Genomic DNA, 19,733 nt, shown 5'->3' with positions numbered 1-19,733 from the left:
ACTCTGATACCAAAATGTTCATTCTGTTAGTCACCAAGCATCCTCAGAATTCAGGTTTCTTACAATTATGCACATCTGTAGTCCCATTCTTGCCACTCACCCCATTGTTTACAAGGCCTCAGCCACAATGGCTTTCTTTTATTTTTGTAAATCTGCCAAGCAACTTCTGCCTTTCCCGCTTTGGGCCTAGTCTTCCCTCCTTCAGGTCTCACCTTAAATGTCTCTTCCTCAGAGAAGCTTTTCTATACCCCCTAGTTTAAACTAGCCCCACTCCCAACAATAATTTTATAACACCCAGTAATTTTCCTTTATGAAATGTATCACAGTTTATAAAGATATCTTTATTCATGTAACTGTTTAATATCTGTTTCCAGCACAAACACACACACACACACACGCACACACACACACACACACACACACACACAATTATTGGCTCCATAAGGATAGGGACTGTGTTTTGTGCATTACTGTCTCCCTGGTACCCATCACAGCACAGATATATTTCTTCAGTGCATAAATGGTCCTAAATGGGATTTCTTTTTATCTTTAATTTATCACAGCCCAAGGATTGATTGAGAATTGTTGAATTCATTCTCTACAATGAAAACTATAACTTCTATAAATATGACCTAACGACCACATCCCCAGACCTGTTTTCACCTCTAGATCATTCTCTCGAAGGAAACGAAGGTCATCTTTTACCAGAGGAGCGAAGGGAGAGAGACTGTTTTTCTGTTTTAGATCTTCCCCAGTGGAGGCTGTTTGGACCCTGAGCTTGGGGCTCACTGCAGCGGTGTGGTTAAGAGCCTAATCTTTTAATCCTGGGTTTGAATCGAAGGACTTCCATTTCTGGCAGTAAGATATTGGACAATTACTTTACTTTCCAGAGTCTTTGTAAACGTGGGCTAATAATATTTGCCTCACATGGTTTTATGAAGATGAAATGAGATTCTGTCTCTAAAATACGTAAGCCCAGTGCCTGGTACATAGCAAACAATTAATGGTAACTATTTGTCACTATTTTTATTATTGAATTCAGAGTAACTTTTGTAACCTGACATCGTGTTTGCAGTCTTCCTGGCAGCTGTGTTCTCACTATGGCTCTGCATTCCTCAGCTCTTTCAAGTGATGGTTGAAACACTATAATTTTTCTTGGCGCAGTAGCTATAAATAGGCTCCTTATTTCACACAAGCATGGCTACCACTACACTTTCTGTGCAGCATTATCAAATATTCTTCCAGGACACAAGAACATGTTATTTTCCAGTTATTTTATGAGGTTGTTTTGAAATTACAGAAAAGCATTTTAGTATATAAGATGTTATTGTTCTTCAGTAAGACTCTCAAAGTTCCTCTTTGTTTGTGTCTGTATTTTTAATTATTTTTCCTCTGGAATTTTCACTTCACTTGACCTCTATATTTTATTGCTCTCTTGTATATCCAGCTTTTCTAGTGTTCTTTTTCTGTATCCTGCGCCTACTTTTCTTCCTCATCTTACCTATTAAATATTGCTGTTTCTCAAGATAGTTTTCTCTTCTCTGTATTTAATTCCTCAGGAATCTCATATATCCCCACGGTTTCATTCATCATTTTATCATGTACTTCCCAAATGGATATTTCCAGCCCCACACTCGTTCCTCACCTACCACTTGTATTTCCAGTTGTTTGTTGGACCTCTTCACTGTGTAGCCCTCGAGCCCAAACTGATTCTCATTTTCCTCTGCAAAATTTTCTCTTCTTACCATAACTGCATATTTTTATTAATCGTTTCACCATTTTCCCTGTCATTTAGGCCTGAAATCTTTAGAGTAAATGCCAATTATTATTATGTCTTCCTTTACCCTACTTTAATTCTGTTGTCAAGTAATAAAGATTTCTTCTCCATTCATTTTTTCAATCATTCATCCATGTACTCAGTATTTATGAAACACCTAGAATGTTTCAGGCAGTGTGCCAAGTGCAAGAGATAAAGTGCAAACATCTTATAGGTACACACCTTAGTGAAGGTTATTGTCTAGTGGGGGAAGATATACATTAATAATTGTAAGACTTAATAATGTTTCAATTGTGAGAAAGTACTATGAAGGGAAGAATTCAACAAGGTAGGATATGACCAAGTCTGGGGCATCATGGAAGCCTTCTTAAGGAAGTAATGTTTGGGCTGGGTTCTAAAGGATGAATAGGTATTAACTAGGAAAGGAGAAAGGGGATAGTATCTTAAGCATGTGTTAAAGGATAACACTATACTTATATTTCAGCCACGCTCTCTTTTAGTTCTTCAGAGAATAACAGAGAGCCTGCTACCATATGAAACTAGAGGGAGGTACAGATTAGCTGGATAAGTTTTGAATATGATGCTTTTTAGACTTTAAAACAAAAAACAAAAACAGTGAAAAGGCACTGAGAATTTTAAACAGAGGAACAACATGATCAGATTTGCATTTTAAAAATATCACTCTGGCCCTTGTGTGGAAAACAGATAGTAAGAGAGCAGGAGGGGTTTGGGTGATCATTAAAGAAGCTACTGCAGTAGCCCAGGCAAATGATGATGGCAGTTTGGACCAAGGTGGCTGTGGTTGAGATGTAAAGAATTGGTTTGATTAGAGAAATATTTAGATCGTAGAATCTAGAGGACTTACGACTGATTGAATGTGGAGGTGTTGGGAGAATGTGACAATGATTTGGCTCTTATAGCAGATGTAGAGTGATGTTATTGGCAGAAAAGGAATGCTAGAAGAGGACTATATAGTTTGGGTAGCAAAGCAGAGACAAGTGATGCTAAGTTTGGTTTTGAATTTATGTTTAAGGGGTTTTGAGATATTCAAGTGGATATTCTGAGTCTGGAGCTCAGAAGAGAGATCTGGACTAGAGAGATAGAAAACAGGAAATGTTGGTTTAGAGATGGTGGAGGAAATTGTAGTGTGGGTGAGATTGAATAAGGAGTAGACTGGAGTGAGATGACAAGAAGACCTAAAACTGAGCCTTAGAATAGATCAACATTCAATGATTGGGCAGGGGAGGATGAGCCTGCAAATGGTGCTGAAATGAAGGTGAGGAGACACCAAACTAGGAAGGAACCTGGGGAAGAGTGCCTTCCAAAGAAGAAGTGAGAGGTCAGCAGGGTCAGGTGCATCTCCCTGGTCAAGAATGATGAGGCATAAAAGATGTTCTTGGTTTTAGAGAGATTTAGGGCATTGATGTCTTGGTGATGTCTATTTCAGGGGATTGAGATAGACTGATTAGAGAAGAGAAAATGGAGATGTATGTACAATTAATTTAACAAATTAGTCTGAACAGGATCAGAATGATAGGGTGAAAAGCTAGGGGTGAATGCAGTTTGAGGGATGGTTTATTTGGGGGTTGGGAAGATCTGAACTTGTTTAAACACTGATGATAAGAAAGGGTTGGGAGGATAGGGAGTTGAATATAAATGTGAAAAAGAGAAGGGATAACAGACACTGGGGAAGACAAAAATGAACAGCATTTTTAGATACAGAGACTTAATAAAAGGAATAGCTCCTTTTCTGTAAAAGCTCTGATTTTGGTTTATGATGCCCGTGATTTTTGAAATCTGTATATTTAAGAAAACCATTACTCCCGGACTCGCTGTGGTAAGAATCTTCTAGTTACTGTCCTGTCTTTTCATTCTGTCTAGGAAGTTTTTGTTGCTGTTAGATTGTGCTAGAACAGAAGCCCTCAGTGGCTTCTCATTACCTACCTAATTAAGTATGCTATTTATTAACCACCGTCCCACTACCTGGTATTTAAGGCCTAAATAATCTGGCACTTACCTTTCTAACCTTTCCTTTCACTCCTACACTACATACACCCACGGTTCACTTAAACTGAATTATTCACATTTTCCTAAATCTAAATTGTTTTTTCCAGACATGTTTATTTCTTATCATAGTCTTCTCCTCACTGGGAGTATATTCTTCTTGCCTTTGAAATCCTTTTCATTATTGAAGATCCATCTAAAGGCCCTTTCTTTTCTCCAATTTTCATATCATTTTATTAAGCCTGGGGTAAAGGGCACATTTTGTTTCCTGATTCCAAGAAATATGTTTAGGAGAACATATAATATATCCATAATTACAAATTTGACTATGGGAACTATTTAGTAGTTGACTATGGGAACTATTTAGAAAACCTTCTAATTACTCATTTTTAAAATTCTCTACAATCTATTGCTAAACAGAAAAAGCAAAATGCAGGACAAATATGTGGTATGTAGCTATTTGCCTAAAAATGAAAGAAAATAAAAATACATCAATATGAATATATTTGCTTGATGGGCATGTGAATCATCTCTGCCAGGATACACAGAAAGTGACACCGAGTCTCTGAGTCTGAAAGACTTATCACTCTGTATATTTTTAAAAATACTTTAAAACTGTGTGGTTGTATTACCTAGACAAAAAAAAAAAAAGAATACAATTTAAACTTCTAAAACACAAAAGTAATGGTTAGCAACGGTTATATGAATAAAATTCTATAGAAATTATGAATGATTCAAGACCAAAGATTGTAGATCTGCCTAATAATATAATTAGTGGTTAAGAAAATCATTCTTTGGAAGCCTTTCTAATCCTCCAATGGGATTTGATTTTGAACCCTATACATCTCTTATCTGGATGATTATAATGGCCCATCTTCTATTTTGCCTCAGGCCAACCTCCCCACCATAGACACATAGCTTGTTCTCAACATAGTAACCAGAGTGATCATTTTATACACAGAAGTCAAACACGATTACTCCTCTGTTCAAAACACTGCTGGGATTTCCCATTTACTCAGAATAGAAGTCAGAATCCTTACAATGGCCAATTGCTGTTTCCAAGATCTGAAATGCTCTTCTAAATATAGTTAACTCCTTCATTTCATTCAGCTCCCTCAGAAGAAAAGCTCTTCTTGATACTTGAGGTGGCACCACACCCCATCATAGTCTATACTCCTTACCTTTTCTTAATTTTTTTTTGTAGTACTGCCTAACATATTTGTAAATGTACCACTTCTCACTGAACACTTACCATCTAAAATGGACCTGGAGGGTATTGGGCCGAGTGGAGTATGTCAGGCAGACAAAGACAGATGCAATGTGCTTTTGCTTATATGTGGAATATAAGAAGAAAATAAACAAACAAAACAGAAACAAACTCATAGATATAGAGAACATTTTGATGGTTGCCAGATGGGAGGGGTTTTGGGGGGAGGGTGGGTGAAAAGGGGGAAGGGATTAAGAAGTACAAAATTGTTGTTACACAGTAGTCATGGGGCTGTAGGGTATTGCACAAGGAATATTGTCAATGATATTGTAATAACTATAGTGTCAGATAGGTACTAGATTTATTGGGGGGCTGAGTGAAAAAGGTGAAGGGATTAAGAAGTACAAATTGGTAGTTGCAAAATAGTCATGAGGATATAAAGTAAAGCATAAGAAATAATAATATGGTAATAATTATGTATAGTGCCAGACTATGTATAGTACTAGTCAGGCGGATCACTTCTTAAATTATTTATATAAATGTCTAACCACTACGTTGTACATCTGAAATTAATATAAGATAATATTGAATGTAAACTGTAATTGAAAAATTTAAAAAGGAGAGAAATGTAAAGGGGAATAAGAGGTCCAAATTTCCAGGTATAAAACAAATAAGAAATAGGAATGTAATGTACAGCATAGGGAATATAATCAATAATATTGTGATAGCATGGTACAATGTCAGATGGTTGCTGGACTTATCATAGTGATCACTTCTTTAGGTATATAAATGTTGCATAACTATGGTGTACACCTGACATTAATATAATATTGTATGTTAGGATATTTTAATAAAAATCTTTTTAAAAAATATATTTAAATTTTTATTTTACTATTTCTATCCCTCATACTAGAATGTAAGCTTCACTAGACCTGCATCCCACAATAGGTACTTAGAATGATACCTGGAACGTAACACGTATTCAATAAATATTTGTTGAATGAAAGAATGAGTGGACCCTCATTGTTAAATTTCGATATTTAGAAGGATTTTCTTATTCTGTCCCACTCTTTATTGAATGTGTACCATATAACAGGTGCTTCAGTAGACTCAAAGATGAGTAGGACAGTGTTCACATTAATATATTCTATATTATATGAACAACCTTTGTTGTGACTATTATTGGTGAACAGAAATTTTAGAAAATATCACACATAATCAGAAACTGGAAGTCCACTTAGCATTTCACAGATTATATTGAAATATTTTGGTTTTTATTAGTGAATCAAAGTTATAGGCATTTTTATTTTAGTTTGCCTCCAGTAGACCAATCTCTTATAAATGAGGAAATTCTACCAGATTATTCTGGAATGAAAACTTCTAGTTTAATCTGATACTTTAGTACAGAGACACCCTTAACATGACCCAGGTTGGCTAAGTAAAAATATAGTGTTTTTTTTTATTTTCTCTTAGTTATATTTGTATGTTTTGAAAAGATATAGTATCAATCTTCACATTTACATAATTCACTTAATTGTGAATTATAAAATATCTACTGGTTTTAAAAATTGGTTTAGGGGTTTGGGATATGAGTTTACAAAAACCTAAATTATAAAAGGTTTTCAAATGAGTAATGATAAATAATATATTAAACATGTATAAAATATTACTAACACCATTCTTTAACCAATTTTCTAAGCATTGCCTTTTCAAAGTTACTTTGCCACTTTGGTCTACAACAAGGATCTTATATGTCAAATATAAGGAGACACAATGCAAATTCTAATTTTAGGTTTATTATGTATCATTTATCTAAATTTCTTTAATATGGAAATGGAAGTAAATGCAATACCTTCTAGGATGATTAAAAATTACTATGTAGAAGCCTGGAAGCCTAATTTAAAAGACCATCAGAAGACTTGAATTAGTTCACTGTAGAGTCACAACTTTAATGTGTGGCCTTGAATTATATTGCATTACTTATCATTGAGTAACAAAAATCGCTCTTATAAAGCACACAATGGCAATCCATTTTCCCACTGAAAGATAGCAGCACTCTCGAACATGTTATAAATCTGGGATGTAACTGTGAAATCACTATAAACTGAGATAACTTTCTTTATATTTCAAGGTAGCTGGAAATTGTCAAGTAAAATTTCCCAGTTTAATATAAAATGTGAAATTAATTTGTGAGAAGTAGATAATTTTCACTTTTAAATACTTTTCGGAAAATCATAAAATAAATGACTCAATAATATTAAGTAATTATTAACAAATCCTTAATGTTTTGTAATTAGGAGCCTATTATAAAAATAAAAGATGATATCCATATGTATCATAAAAATTCTAAGATTTAGAAGTTCTAACAGGTTATGTTCCCATATTAATAATTCTTTGAAAAAATGAGATATTTTTCATAAATTACCAATAAATTACCAATGTTATTTCATAGTCAGAATTGTTAGTGTACAGAGCACTGGTTTTTCCACTTTGGACGTAATAACCTAGAGACTATGGCTTATCAAGTCATTCTGTGTGGAATTCATGATTTACACCCCCTTAAGATTTGGGAGAAAGATTAAGGGCATATTTCTGTAGGGTTAATTTACTTCATTTTGCCTCAGTTAAACTCAGCACATACTAGGACTTTACACATACATTTAACATTAAATTGACTCAGATATTGACCTCCCAACACACAAGACAAAATAAATACACCTTTCAAAAATTGTAATGTAAAATGATGACCTCCCAACACAGAAAACAAAATAAATACACCTTTCAAAAATTGTAGTGTAATGTAAAATGGAGACGTAAGCAGTCTTATTTTCTTAGGATAAGCATGTCAGTACTTTTTGCTGAATTCTTAACTAAATTGTGATAATGTTAAAGAAATTTCATTAACTAAAACTCATAATCTATTATGTACATTGAAAAATCCACATAAATCTACTTCCATTAGGTTGTTAGGGTGGAAAATCATTTTCAAAATAGTCTCTATCATTTGTAGTATTTAAGAATAGAATTAAGAAATTAGTCTTCTGGGATGAACTTTACCCACAATTTGTTTTTAAAAGGATATAATTTTAAATTATGGCCTAATTTGAAACTGAGGAGCTAACAGGCATTGAAAACAGAATTGAACAAGTGAAAGAATTTGGGACTCAGATCATAGCTGGTATGGCCAATTTCAAATAACTCTCTTTTATGCCTGTTCTACTCAATCCTAAACTGAAAATATGTTTGGTTATCCAGGGAAAGAGTCTTAGATTGCTGGAAATCACCTAAAATTAAGAATCACCTTCACATAACTGAAATGTAAACTCACTTGGAAAATAAGGCAAAATTTTGATATCTTGGAGCTCTACAATAAATATTTTTATTTTTAAAAAGTATTTTTTTAAAGCCACTGTTTGCTGTATTCCAAACTTTAGTGTTTTTCTATTTCACCATGTAAATTCTGTCAAATTTTAGATCCATGTATAGCTTCTCCGTGTTTTCCTGTGTAAAGTAATTTCACCAATAAATTATGCACCAGAAACATAAGCATCAAGACTCTTAGCTGACTAACAAGCTGCATTGGAAAAACTAACTCGAAGCCCACTTAAAGATCTTGGTATTTTAAGAAATAATTTAATTTGCTTTATAATGTGGACAATTATAATGTGCTACTCATGTAGTCAAATGGTGGCTTTTTAAATCAGGTGCAACCCAAGAACTCTACTCCTGTCTTGTGATATTTGATAGAATCTAAATTAGGCCCAAAGAGAATTAGCTGTCTAAAGTGCACTCGTTTTCTTCCTAAAAGCAACCACTTTTCTCTTTAGTAATACAGAAATATTTGGAGTTGATGGGTTTTCACATATCTACTGTAAAGCTTGTAAATATGAAATGCCACAGTCATAACTGTCCTTTCAGGAATCCGTAGGACACCATATGCATTGCACTATACGTGAGTGGCACCTCCAACACCAGCGTTTATGCAATGTGGCGACTCTGGACAAGCCATAACAACCTGAGTGTTTCATATAGCTATAAATTGGAAATTAGCAAAGACATTGTATCTTTTGAAGCTAGAACTCTCATAATGGTTATAATTTTGTCCAGACTTTGTTTTCAACAGATCACAGTAGATGTGGATTGAATGAAGTGACTATCAAAGCCAGTAGTATGTCATTACTGATATTGCAGGTCTTATAATTGCAAATAACAGCAGAAAGACTTGCTAGCAGTCTTTGGATGAAGTATGCCTTTCTCCTTAGTACATCTTATGTTTCTTATGTTGGAGCTTTGTCTCTGAGAGTATGTGATCGCGTCAAGTGCAGCAAGTATATTCAAAGAGCATTTTAATGGTTAAAAATAGCCTTGTGTTAAAGCAAAGATTCAAGTAATTAGCTATTACTCAGTAAATTTTCATTTGTTTCTTAATATGTTTAACTGTAGTATTTTAAGTGTTACACTTTTATCTCAAATAATTATTAAAGCTTCAATATGAATAATTTAATTGTCCTTTTAAGATAGGATTATAGTTTGGAGCACAGGATAACATAAGTGATGTAAAAGCAACATCTTCATAATCATATATATATATATATATGCATATATATACACACACACACACACACACACACACACACACACATATATATATAAGATGCCTACAACTGGAACATATGGGTTCTTTTAATTTTAGAACTCTATCATGTTTTCTGTTTTACAGGAGATAATAATTTTTGAGCTAACACAACGTGGCAGCCTTTCCCTATCGTACCTTGTGTCTCTCTGTGTTCTAGTGATGCTGAAAGGCAGATGTGCCCAGGGAACATTCCATAGTTCACTGCCCTAGTACACACTGTTCTCTTTCCCTTACATCCCTCCCCCTCCACACTGCCACTTGAGAACCCTGCCCCCGAAGCGGCCCAGCTCTCATGTCACTTTTCCATGAAGCTTCCATGATCCCCTGCAATCCAAAGAGATTTACCTGTCCTCTGAGGCCCATATGCCTTTGCTGCTCTTTACCTCCCATTTTACAATTCCACTCTGATTTGGGTTACAGTTATTTGCACTCTGGTCTTTTCTTCCAACTACCTTTCTTGCAAGTAGGGGTCTTTGCTTTTAATCTTTCACAATATGTAGCACATGACACATGCTAAATAATTCTTCGTAGAGTAAATAATCTGGTTTTCCCCTTGTTAGGTTAGCCTATTTTTATGTTAGTTCATTTGACATCTGTTTTATTTGGCATTTTAGTGTATAAAGTGTTTCTGAAAATTAACTGACCTCTGCTATGTCCCATGTAACACTGCTTAACACATTGACATCTCATTCAGAAAAAAAAGATGGCAGTAGTTTTAATGATGTAGTTTCTTGAATTAAGGTATCAGTTCTAATTTCTTTTTTAAATTCCAAAGAAAGAAATTGTTTTTATTGATAAATAGTTGAGGACTTTCTCCAGTGACATTGACCTTCCCAGCCACTTGGTGAGTTTGAGTTTGGCTGTCCTTTCTGGACAAAATGAACACAGTTTAACGTCAAGTTTCAAGATCCTAACCACTTCTCTGAAGCACAAATTAGAAATAAGGTAAAAATCAGAAAAGGGAAAACAGTGAATTTTAGAATTTTACATTAGTACATTTTTTTAAAGCAATACATTATCTCATCATTTATCTTTTTTGTTTGGACCAGTAGGGTCCCTAGAGATGTAGAGGATTTGGGAAAGTGAATGGTATTAGCAACAAAGGACATGAATGGAAGAAAAAGATTCCAGGATGTCATTTTCTGTCAAAGCTATTCTTCTACCAGTGGGTGGTCAGGTAACTACTACAGTGACCCCTGAGAGAAGAACCTACATAGCAACGAATTCTTGTATGGAGGTCAGTATGGTGGTTTAGGTAACTCTAATTCTAGCAATGCTTGGCAAGAGATTTCTTTGATCACTCTAGTTGGGGGCACAGCAGCACTTTTGGCAGGGAAGCAGAAAACAAGCCATTAGTGCTAGACAAACATGTGTATATTGAGTTGTCATTGAGATGTAAAGTAAGTCAGTGTGGTCAACCAAGTCTTTAGAAGTGAGATGAGCCATTGTCTATTGGACTTGATTGTTTTGCCTAGTTCATAGGTTTTCTGGCTCTTATCCTTGTTTCTTTCACTCCTCAATTAAGGAGATTCCTAAACAATGAAGTCCAGTTAAATCGTGTTACTATTTAACAGTGTCTCAGTTTCGTTTGAAGATTTGCCAAAGATTTAGAAGCTGTTTACACTGCCTCTGATACAGCCCTGAGGATAGCAAAGTGCTACTACCAAGAATACCACAGGGGAGTTGGAGGGGTGCCAGATGTGAGTGAGCGCTGCCCGCCACTGCCTTTTCCCTGATCGTTCCCAAACAATGGTCAGGACAAGCTAAGAACCCTCGTTGGACTTCTCTTCCAGCCCTGGAACTCAAAAAGAAAGTGGCTATGGAGAATTCTTTCCATCTCGGCTTCCAATGGATCTAGCTGGATCTTTATCCCAAGTGCTAATTGATGCTGTTAACTCTCTGCAGTGATGACAGGAAATAGTAATGAGGAAGTGACACTCTGCTTATCTTGTGCTAGGAGGTTTTATTTTGAGAACCATATGTTTCTTTAGCCAAAGGGCACAAAAGTAGTACTACACTATATGGTATAGTTGGAAAGAGGAGGCAATCTCCTGACGCTAGAAAATCTCCTAATATCTTGTAGAGATTGTTATATATCTAAAGAGTGGGAGTTTCTTGCTACTCACCAGAAGGGTCAGGCCTAGTATATTATGCTAGTGTATTTCCCATGCATTAAGTAGATTTTCCTTACTCATAGAACCTTCAGTTAAAACATAATCTTTCACTGAGTCATTAAAAGCAGTGTGCTTTCTTTGTGTGTACTTTTTCACTTCTAATAAAATTACAATGTCATCTGAGTGTGAGTATGTGTATGTGAACTGTGTAGGTATACAGTTAAATAGGGATACATGTGTAAGCATTTCAGATCTGCAAAATGGCTTCTATACCTATCTGTGTGACTTTTCATAAGTTATTTAACTTCTCCGTGCCCAGTGTTTTATTTGTAAAGTGCTGACTAATAAGCCTACCTAACAGAGTATTATGAGAATTAAATGAGCTAATACATGTAATACATTTAGAACTATGCTTGGTAGAGGTCTAATAATAATAGTCATTATTGTTATCACTTCACGTTATCAATTTATACATTTATATATATTTTTAAATTTATGTCTACTCAACTACATTAGCTGGACTTAACCATTCTTGGTTGGTAGTAAATAAAAGACTTACAATAATGCCATACTTTTCTTCTCCCTTGGGATTTTTTTTTTAACTTGACAGAGCACATAATGAGAAGTACTTAAGCAAACCAAACAAGAGCAATGATAAGTCAATGACAATCTAAAATGGTACTTATGAAAAGATATTTAGGAAGTTAGGAACAATGTACAGTTAATACAAGGTCACTGACCTTGTGTGATCCGGGTTATATACTAGGAAAATCACTTGTATATCTTTTATTGAAACATGGAATCACGACCTGGCTCATTCTGTCCATTGTCACTTCTGCCTACCTACCAACCAGCCTACACACACACACACACACACACACACACACACCACTTATATTCTGCTTGCTGAGGAAAATGAATAAAAACCTTGGTATAATCATCTTATATATATAAGGAGAACTGATGTTAAAAAGTTATTACTTTAGAAATCACCTCACAAAAACGTGTTTTATATGATAGGTTTATCATCCATTTCACTTTTATAAGTAAGCTAACATGCCATATTACATGTGTTTTTATTTTTGCCAATTGAGTGTTTATATTTTCAGAGTCTATTCAAAATGAAATTGAAGTGAATATACCTATTCTTTTGTTAATATGTGTGTTAGTACTTGATGCCAAAAATATAAAATCATTGTTCTTTAGGCAGAGAGGAATTTTCCTGATGTCAGTAAATGTTTTCTTGTTTTGTTGTAATTTGTTTTTGTCTTTTGAATATTTTTTAGTAGTCACTTGTCTCGAGCGCTTCTCTTCCTTTTGATCTAGTATTGAAGTCACAGTTCCACCTACGCTTTACGTATATGTGAATGTACCACTAACTGCTTTGACTTCAGAATCTCACCTGAGATCAGAGACAAGGATTTTCCCTACCCACTTTGTGGCTCATATCATCTGTTGTTAGAACTGGAATCATCAAAAGGATGCATGAAACACATGTAGAGGCCTCCAAAATGTAGTACCATCTCCACTCACTTGAAAGTTGCTTTGTCACATCACTTGCTCTCAGAGCAGAATCCAGAAGAAAGTAGATGCAGCACAGACAGGTTTTTACCTGAAGGGAAACAAAAGTCATGGTTGTAGAAGGACATGTCCGGGTAGGACACTCAAAGCAGCTTGCTGTCAGCCAAATGTTTGAAAAGTAACCCCAAAGGACAGTGGCGGAAGGCTCAGATGACAAAGCTTACCTTCGTCATAGTTTTGCCCTGGCCCTATTGTCCACTCAAGTAGTGTCTGGTTTTGAAAGATACAGGTCCTCTGTGTTGTACAAAAGGTTTAAATATGCAAAAACCTCTTACATACTGGTCTACCACTTCACGAAATACCAAAATGTAGTTGAGTGCTGAGTTGTAAATGTGTGTGGTGCCTATGATTGAATGTATTTTTTTCCTGCATGATCATCCATTGTGGTGTTTGTAAGTAGCAAAAAATGAGCCTGATTTGTTCTCCTTTGTAGAGCCAGGCCGAGGCCCACTACAAAGGAAGTAAACATGCCAAGAAGGTCAAAGCACTAGAGGCAACGAAAAATAAACCCAAAATGGTTTCTTCCAAGGACAGCGCAAAGGCTAATCCCAGCTGCTCCATCACGCCAATCACAGGCAACAGCTCTGACAAATCAGGTCAATGACACTTTTTGTTCTTTACATTCTTTGTGTTCCTCCTGGTCTCCTGCCCCAACCCCACTCTCCTTTGCTCAGCTGTCGCATGTTTTCTCCATGATTCGTTTTTATAATATTAATATGTTTCCTTCACAGGAGGTTATATGTGTGCACGGAATCTAAGTACTGGATATGTTACCATTCCATGTTGTTAAATATATACATTTAAGTATATATGTGCGTGGAAATATATATATATACATATATATACATATATATGCATGAAAATAAGTAGAGGCTCCTTGGTCACAATGTGTTTAGACAAACATCAAGAAATGGATCCAAAATGCTGAGTTTATTATTCCTTTCTACTCTTTTTATATTTAGTTTTTACTATAGACTTTTTCAGGAATTCTTAAATTTGTTTACTGATAGACTTTTTATATTGTTTTACTGCAGTGAAAGGGAATGGGGGAGCAAAACGGTGCAGTTTTCTGAGAGAGTGGCATTATTAAATTAATCTGAAAATGTGCTCAATAATAAAAGATTTTGATTTTTGAAGATCTTTACAGAGTTCCCCTCAGAGTTACAAATGAACTCAAGAATTTTAAGGGAACTATTTACAAAGTTATTAATTGACTAACAGAAGAACTTTATATTGGAAATGGCTACTAGTGGAAGTCTCCTTTAAGAAGTGTCCATATTTCACAGTCCTAGTGAATCAGCAGTTTTTCTGAGTAGGTTCAAACTAAATGACTCAGAGAGAAGAGAAAAAAAGCCATTTTTCTAGCATGTATGCCATGAAATTGGATAAATTTAATAGGCTTTCGCACACTTATATCTGCCCCTCTGGGTCCAGGACGGATGAGTCATGCTGTTTTAGTAACTAGTTGAGGACCAGTGTCTATTAAAGGAGACTAAGAGAATATATCTTTCTCTGTTTGACTCTCTCTTTAGAGACCTAGACCTCTCTGTTACTGGAAACACACACACACACAAACACACACACACAAACACACAAACACACACATACACACACACACACACACACACACACACACTTCTGACTCTCTTCAAACATTGTAGAATTTGAGGAAGACTTCATAACGCTTTCCTGTGGCTTCCCAGGATCGTTGGGAAGGCACAAATCCATTACTGTAAGAGGAAGATTCAGAAAAGCCTAGTCAGACAAAAAGACTATGTAGGAAGGGACCATTGTTAATTAGGTGCCATAAATGCTGGTTCCAAAAGCTCTGCTGCCTTGAAGGAGTGAGGTAACCCAAATTTGGTAATAAAGATTTTTTTTGTTATTTGTGTGAGAGAATGACTAAATCATGTGATCTGATGAAGAAATAATCAATACTGGATTATTGTATCACACTTCTCACCTTCTAAAGAAGAGAGCCTTTTTACCTGTATTATCTAACTAATTTTTAACCAAGATCTACCAGATATTAGGGTCAAATATTATCTCCAGTTTATAAGATAGCAAACTGAGGCAAGGTCCCCATTGTGGCAGTTATTTGCTGGAGGTTACCCAATGTTTGGAAGAACAGAATCCGTCATCTCCTGACTTCCTGCTTGTTTTCATTTTCTATAGGATATTGTGGCCTCTATGAAACAATACTCTGTCAAAGCTTTTATTACTTGAATTATACACTTGATTAGAAAAAAATTATATATGTTTTATTAAAGGCAGTTACGTAAGAATAGTTATCCTGTTCACTTTTTAGAAGTTGGAGTCGAATTAAATGTAAAATCCAAAGAATTGGCTTTGTGGTCTCCTAGGATCTATCCCAATCTTTAATGGTGCATTAATGGGAGTTCAAAACATGGTAGGAGGGAGGAGAAATGTGTTTTGGGAGAATTGGGGTCAAAACACAGCCAGAAGTAGGCAGCTTCAGGAAGATGGTGAGAACATATTGGCCAGACACTCTACCCAAATTTCTCCCTGGAGTTCAAGTGTCATAATGCCATATGACAGTACACCTCCCTGTGATAATATGCCCCATACATCAAATTGAATGTTCTTTTGTGACAACATTTAACCACTCATAACAGGGTCAAAAAACAAAAAAACAGAAAAACACAGAGTCTTTGAAAAACCTTATTTTTTGAAAATAATATTGTGATAATCAATCTAATGATAAAATATTGTGATAGTCATTCTAATGGTCCATATGTCTAGTCTTTAGCAGAAGATGTTTTTTTACAAGAATTAATTCAATACCGAGATGAGAAAAATACATTTCTAGTTCTTCAAAGTGTATAAAGCTATTTAGAGCTGAACAGGCTTTAATCAGCTGCTATCTAAACAGCTGAAAGCAGATGGAATGATTTAGAATGCTTTCGATATTTTTATAAATGCAATTAAGAGCAAAGATGATGGAACCAGCATGTTCTGCTTGAAATATAACAATAGAAACACCTTCAATTTGTTCAGTTTACAAAATCCAGTCACATACACAAGTGTTTTGCATATGATCATCTCAACACCCCTGTAACTGGTAGGGCTGAAATTAGTATTTATCTTTCATTGATTTTTAACCAAGATCTACCAGATATTAGGGTCAAATATTATCTCCAGTTTACAAGATAGCAAACTGAGGCAAGGTCCCCATTGTGGGACCTTTTATCCATTTATTCACTCAACTTTATATCCATTCATTCACTCAACAAATATATATTATTATATCAAATAGTATAGTCAATCTATATTTTGCCAGATGCTGGGGTGCAGCAGTGAACAGAAAGACATTTTCTTGCTCTCAACTTCCAACCTAGCATGTTTTTTTTTATTATTATTATTGTGTTGGATATTCAGACTATAAAGAAAAGTAATATATGGTTACCACCTTTAAGGTACTCTCAAAAATTTGGTAACAACAAAGAACCTGGGTCTCGGAAGAGTTAAATGGCTTATGGGAGGTTCACAACTCATATCGCAATAATCATAACAGGAACTCAAGGCTTCTTGTTCCATGCATATCCCATTAGTCCCATTACTTCTAAACTTCTCTGACTTGGGAGAGTAAATGCAAGAATCCCAATGGGCAAAGTCAGGCCACTAAAACACTTTAAAGAATTAGTGAGTCGGACCATATATGACTTTTAAATAGCTTAATGACTGTTGATATGTTTTCAGTAGGAGCTATGGCATTGAAAGGGCCATTAAGGCTTTGTTTTATTGGTAATCTTTCGTTCCTATGCAGTATGTTGTCTATAGCATTTAACCTTAATAGAACAAAGCTTTAGAAGTTACAAATCTTTTCAAGGGCAAGTTTGAATGAAAACATTCATTTCAGATAAATGACAGATGTTCTCAAAAGCTCCAGCTTGACAATTGTAGACTCTATGTGTCTAAGCCAAATATACTGACTGAAATAGAGGTCAACACTGGAAGGGCATCACCAACATGGCAGGAGCCTTGAACAGCCTCTTCAAGGGTCCAGTTGGGTTGTCCTGAACACTGTCCACATTTTCAATAGCATTTTGCATCATTCCATCTAAAATATTTCCACTGGCAACATGGAGATTGTTTTATTTATTCCGTACCCCTGAACATAACATGGAGATTGTGAGATGGCAGTGTCAGAAAAGACCTAAGAAGGAAGGAAAGAAGATAGGCTACCTCAAAACAACTCATTTTAGTTTTCAGTATATTGTGCTTTTGCATGGTGGCAATTTCTTGGGTGTAAACCCAGAGCAATTATCAACTAGTAGATCATGATTTGCCTAGAATGGCTGCAGTTTAGCTTTTTACGGGTACCCTGTGGCTTTATGAAAGAGCGCTTTCAATTTTGTTGAAGAGTTTTTCTGTCAAGGATACAAATGCAGACCCTCTCCTCGTCATTTTTATGGGTTCCCCTGTGTGTTTCACAGTTTTTATGTCTTGTTACAAATGGGGCCAAGTTTTCCAAATGACAACTTCTCATTTCCGCTGACGGCCGCAGGACTCCATCGGTTAGCTAGCAAGGTCTCGGAACCGCACCTTCCCCCTTTCTGTCTCCAGGAGGACCTTGTTCTGTTGAGTAGAAGAAAATGATAGTTTTCTGCTTCGGCAGCATCTGTCATTCATAGAAAAGCGCCATCATAAATTTGGCATACATATATCCAAATCCAGGAGGCCGAGATTTAGTATCCCTCCTAAAATAATAGATTAACTATATTTATGACAAGCATCTTAAGTCTGAAATTCTGGGGTACATCATGTAGAACATAAATTGAGTCCCATCTGTCTAAAGAGAACAGACTATTGTACTAAGGCTCATATTTTCATGAAATGTACATATATCATTAAGACTTTCAAAGTCAATTTAAAAAATTAAACCACCTCCATCTTTGCCCTTACACCTTGAATTTGACAACTGCAACTTGCCAGGCAAGGCTGAAGATTCTTAGGTAGTTAAGTATTTGTCACACTCTGGAAACTAACTTCTGAAACTTTTGAGCATTTCTTTTGCTTCCAAATAATACTGAACATTTATTGTTAGGTTCTCCACTTCTAAAAGGTATTTCCTAGTGTTGCTCTGAGAAAGTGAACCAAAAGTTGAGACTGACTATTTACTGAGGCTCTATTAACTTATGATTTACTAGGGATATGTTATAAACCTTTCTAAAAAGCAAAACCTTGGATATTTCCTTGAGGCTTATATCACATTAGAAAATATTGGAATATAAAAGGATTTTGTAAGTACATCGAATAATTTTGTTAAATCACAACCATAAATGCCCTTGAGATTTTTTTTTTACAAAGGTTATTACTTACATTTTTATGACATTCCACTTACTTATTTCAGGAAGAATTCTCCTACAGTGACATATTTTTCTGAAATTGGTGGATGATCAAATAGAATTAGTCAGTAAATATTTGTAGATTCTGTATGCAGGGCACTGGTACTAGACAATTTGGGGGATTCTGGGCCCGATTCTGATTATGCTTACAGTCCAGTGCCACACAAATTTGGCTTTATGGTATAAAGTTTGAAATGTTTTTTATAGAAACATTTCTATACTTGTTTTCTCTCCCCTGACTTCTTTCTCTGAGGACCGCGTTTACTGCTATGGACATTGGGCAGTAATGGTTTGGTGCTCTCATTTCTATAGACTATCCAATAAAACATTCCATGGTGATAACAATGGTCTATATCTGTGTTATCCAACACATGTGCCGTTAGCCACACATAGCTATTCAGCACTTGATATGTGGCTTGTGTTACTGAGGAACTGAATATTTCATTTTAAGTAGCCACACATGGCCACTGTACTGGATAGTATGTCAATAGACGGTGGTACTCTTTGCTCTTTTGACTAGCTATGACTCCAGAGAAGGCATCACATTCTCTGAGCATCTCTTTTCTCATCTGTGAAGTGGGAATAATGCCCTCTGTACATCATAGCAATGTTGAATGGATCAAGTTAAATATAAAAGACTTTTGCAAAATGGAAAGCATGAAAAAAAAATGCCTATTATTAACATAATTTGTTTTGTGGCGGTTTTGTTTTGTTTTGTTTTGTTTTGTTTTGGCTTTTTTTGTTGTTTGTTTTTTTGGTCCTCCTGTGGTATTTTATTTTAGCTGTCCCCTCTTGCTGCTATCAGTGAGAGGTAGTAGGCAGCTCTCGTCGTCTTTCATTATGCAGCACCTAATATAGCATATTCGAGAAAATCAGATCCGTTTATTAGACTTATGCAAAAAATAATTTTAACAGCAGTACTAATACTAATGTTAACTGGGTGAGCATTATGTGCCCAAGACTAATGTGCTAAACATTTTATATATACTATCTTACTTAAAGATTACAACAATTCTCTGATGGATACTAGAAAAGAAGACCTAGA

At 35.4% G+C, this 19,733-nt stretch overlaps 1 protein-coding gene across 9 annotated transcripts in view; it reads left to right on the top strand.

Moving 5' to 3' along the window:
- ZNF385B (zinc finger protein 385B) overlaps positions 1 to 19,733 on the top strand; it is a 387,935-nt gene that overhangs the window by 355,156 nt on the left and 13,046 nt on the right. For all 9 annotated transcript variants that reach the window (XM_081052525.1, XM_081052524.1, XM_081052523.1 and 6 more), the window contains one exon: positions 13,753 to 13,915. In XM_081052525.1, coding sequence (XP_080908651.1) covers positions 13,753 to 13,915 — 163 coding nt within the window. The remainder of the gene's footprint in view (positions 1 to 13,752; positions 13,916 to 19,733) is intronic.

Source organism: Rhinolophus hipposideros, assembly GCF_964194185.1.
Source record: "Rhinolophus hipposideros genome assembly, chromosome: 6".
Lineage (NCBI taxonomy): Eukaryota > Metazoa > Chordata > Mammalia > Chiroptera > Rhinolophidae > Rhinolophus > Rhinolophus hipposideros.
This window is presented reverse-complemented; position numbering and strand designations above follow the sequence as displayed.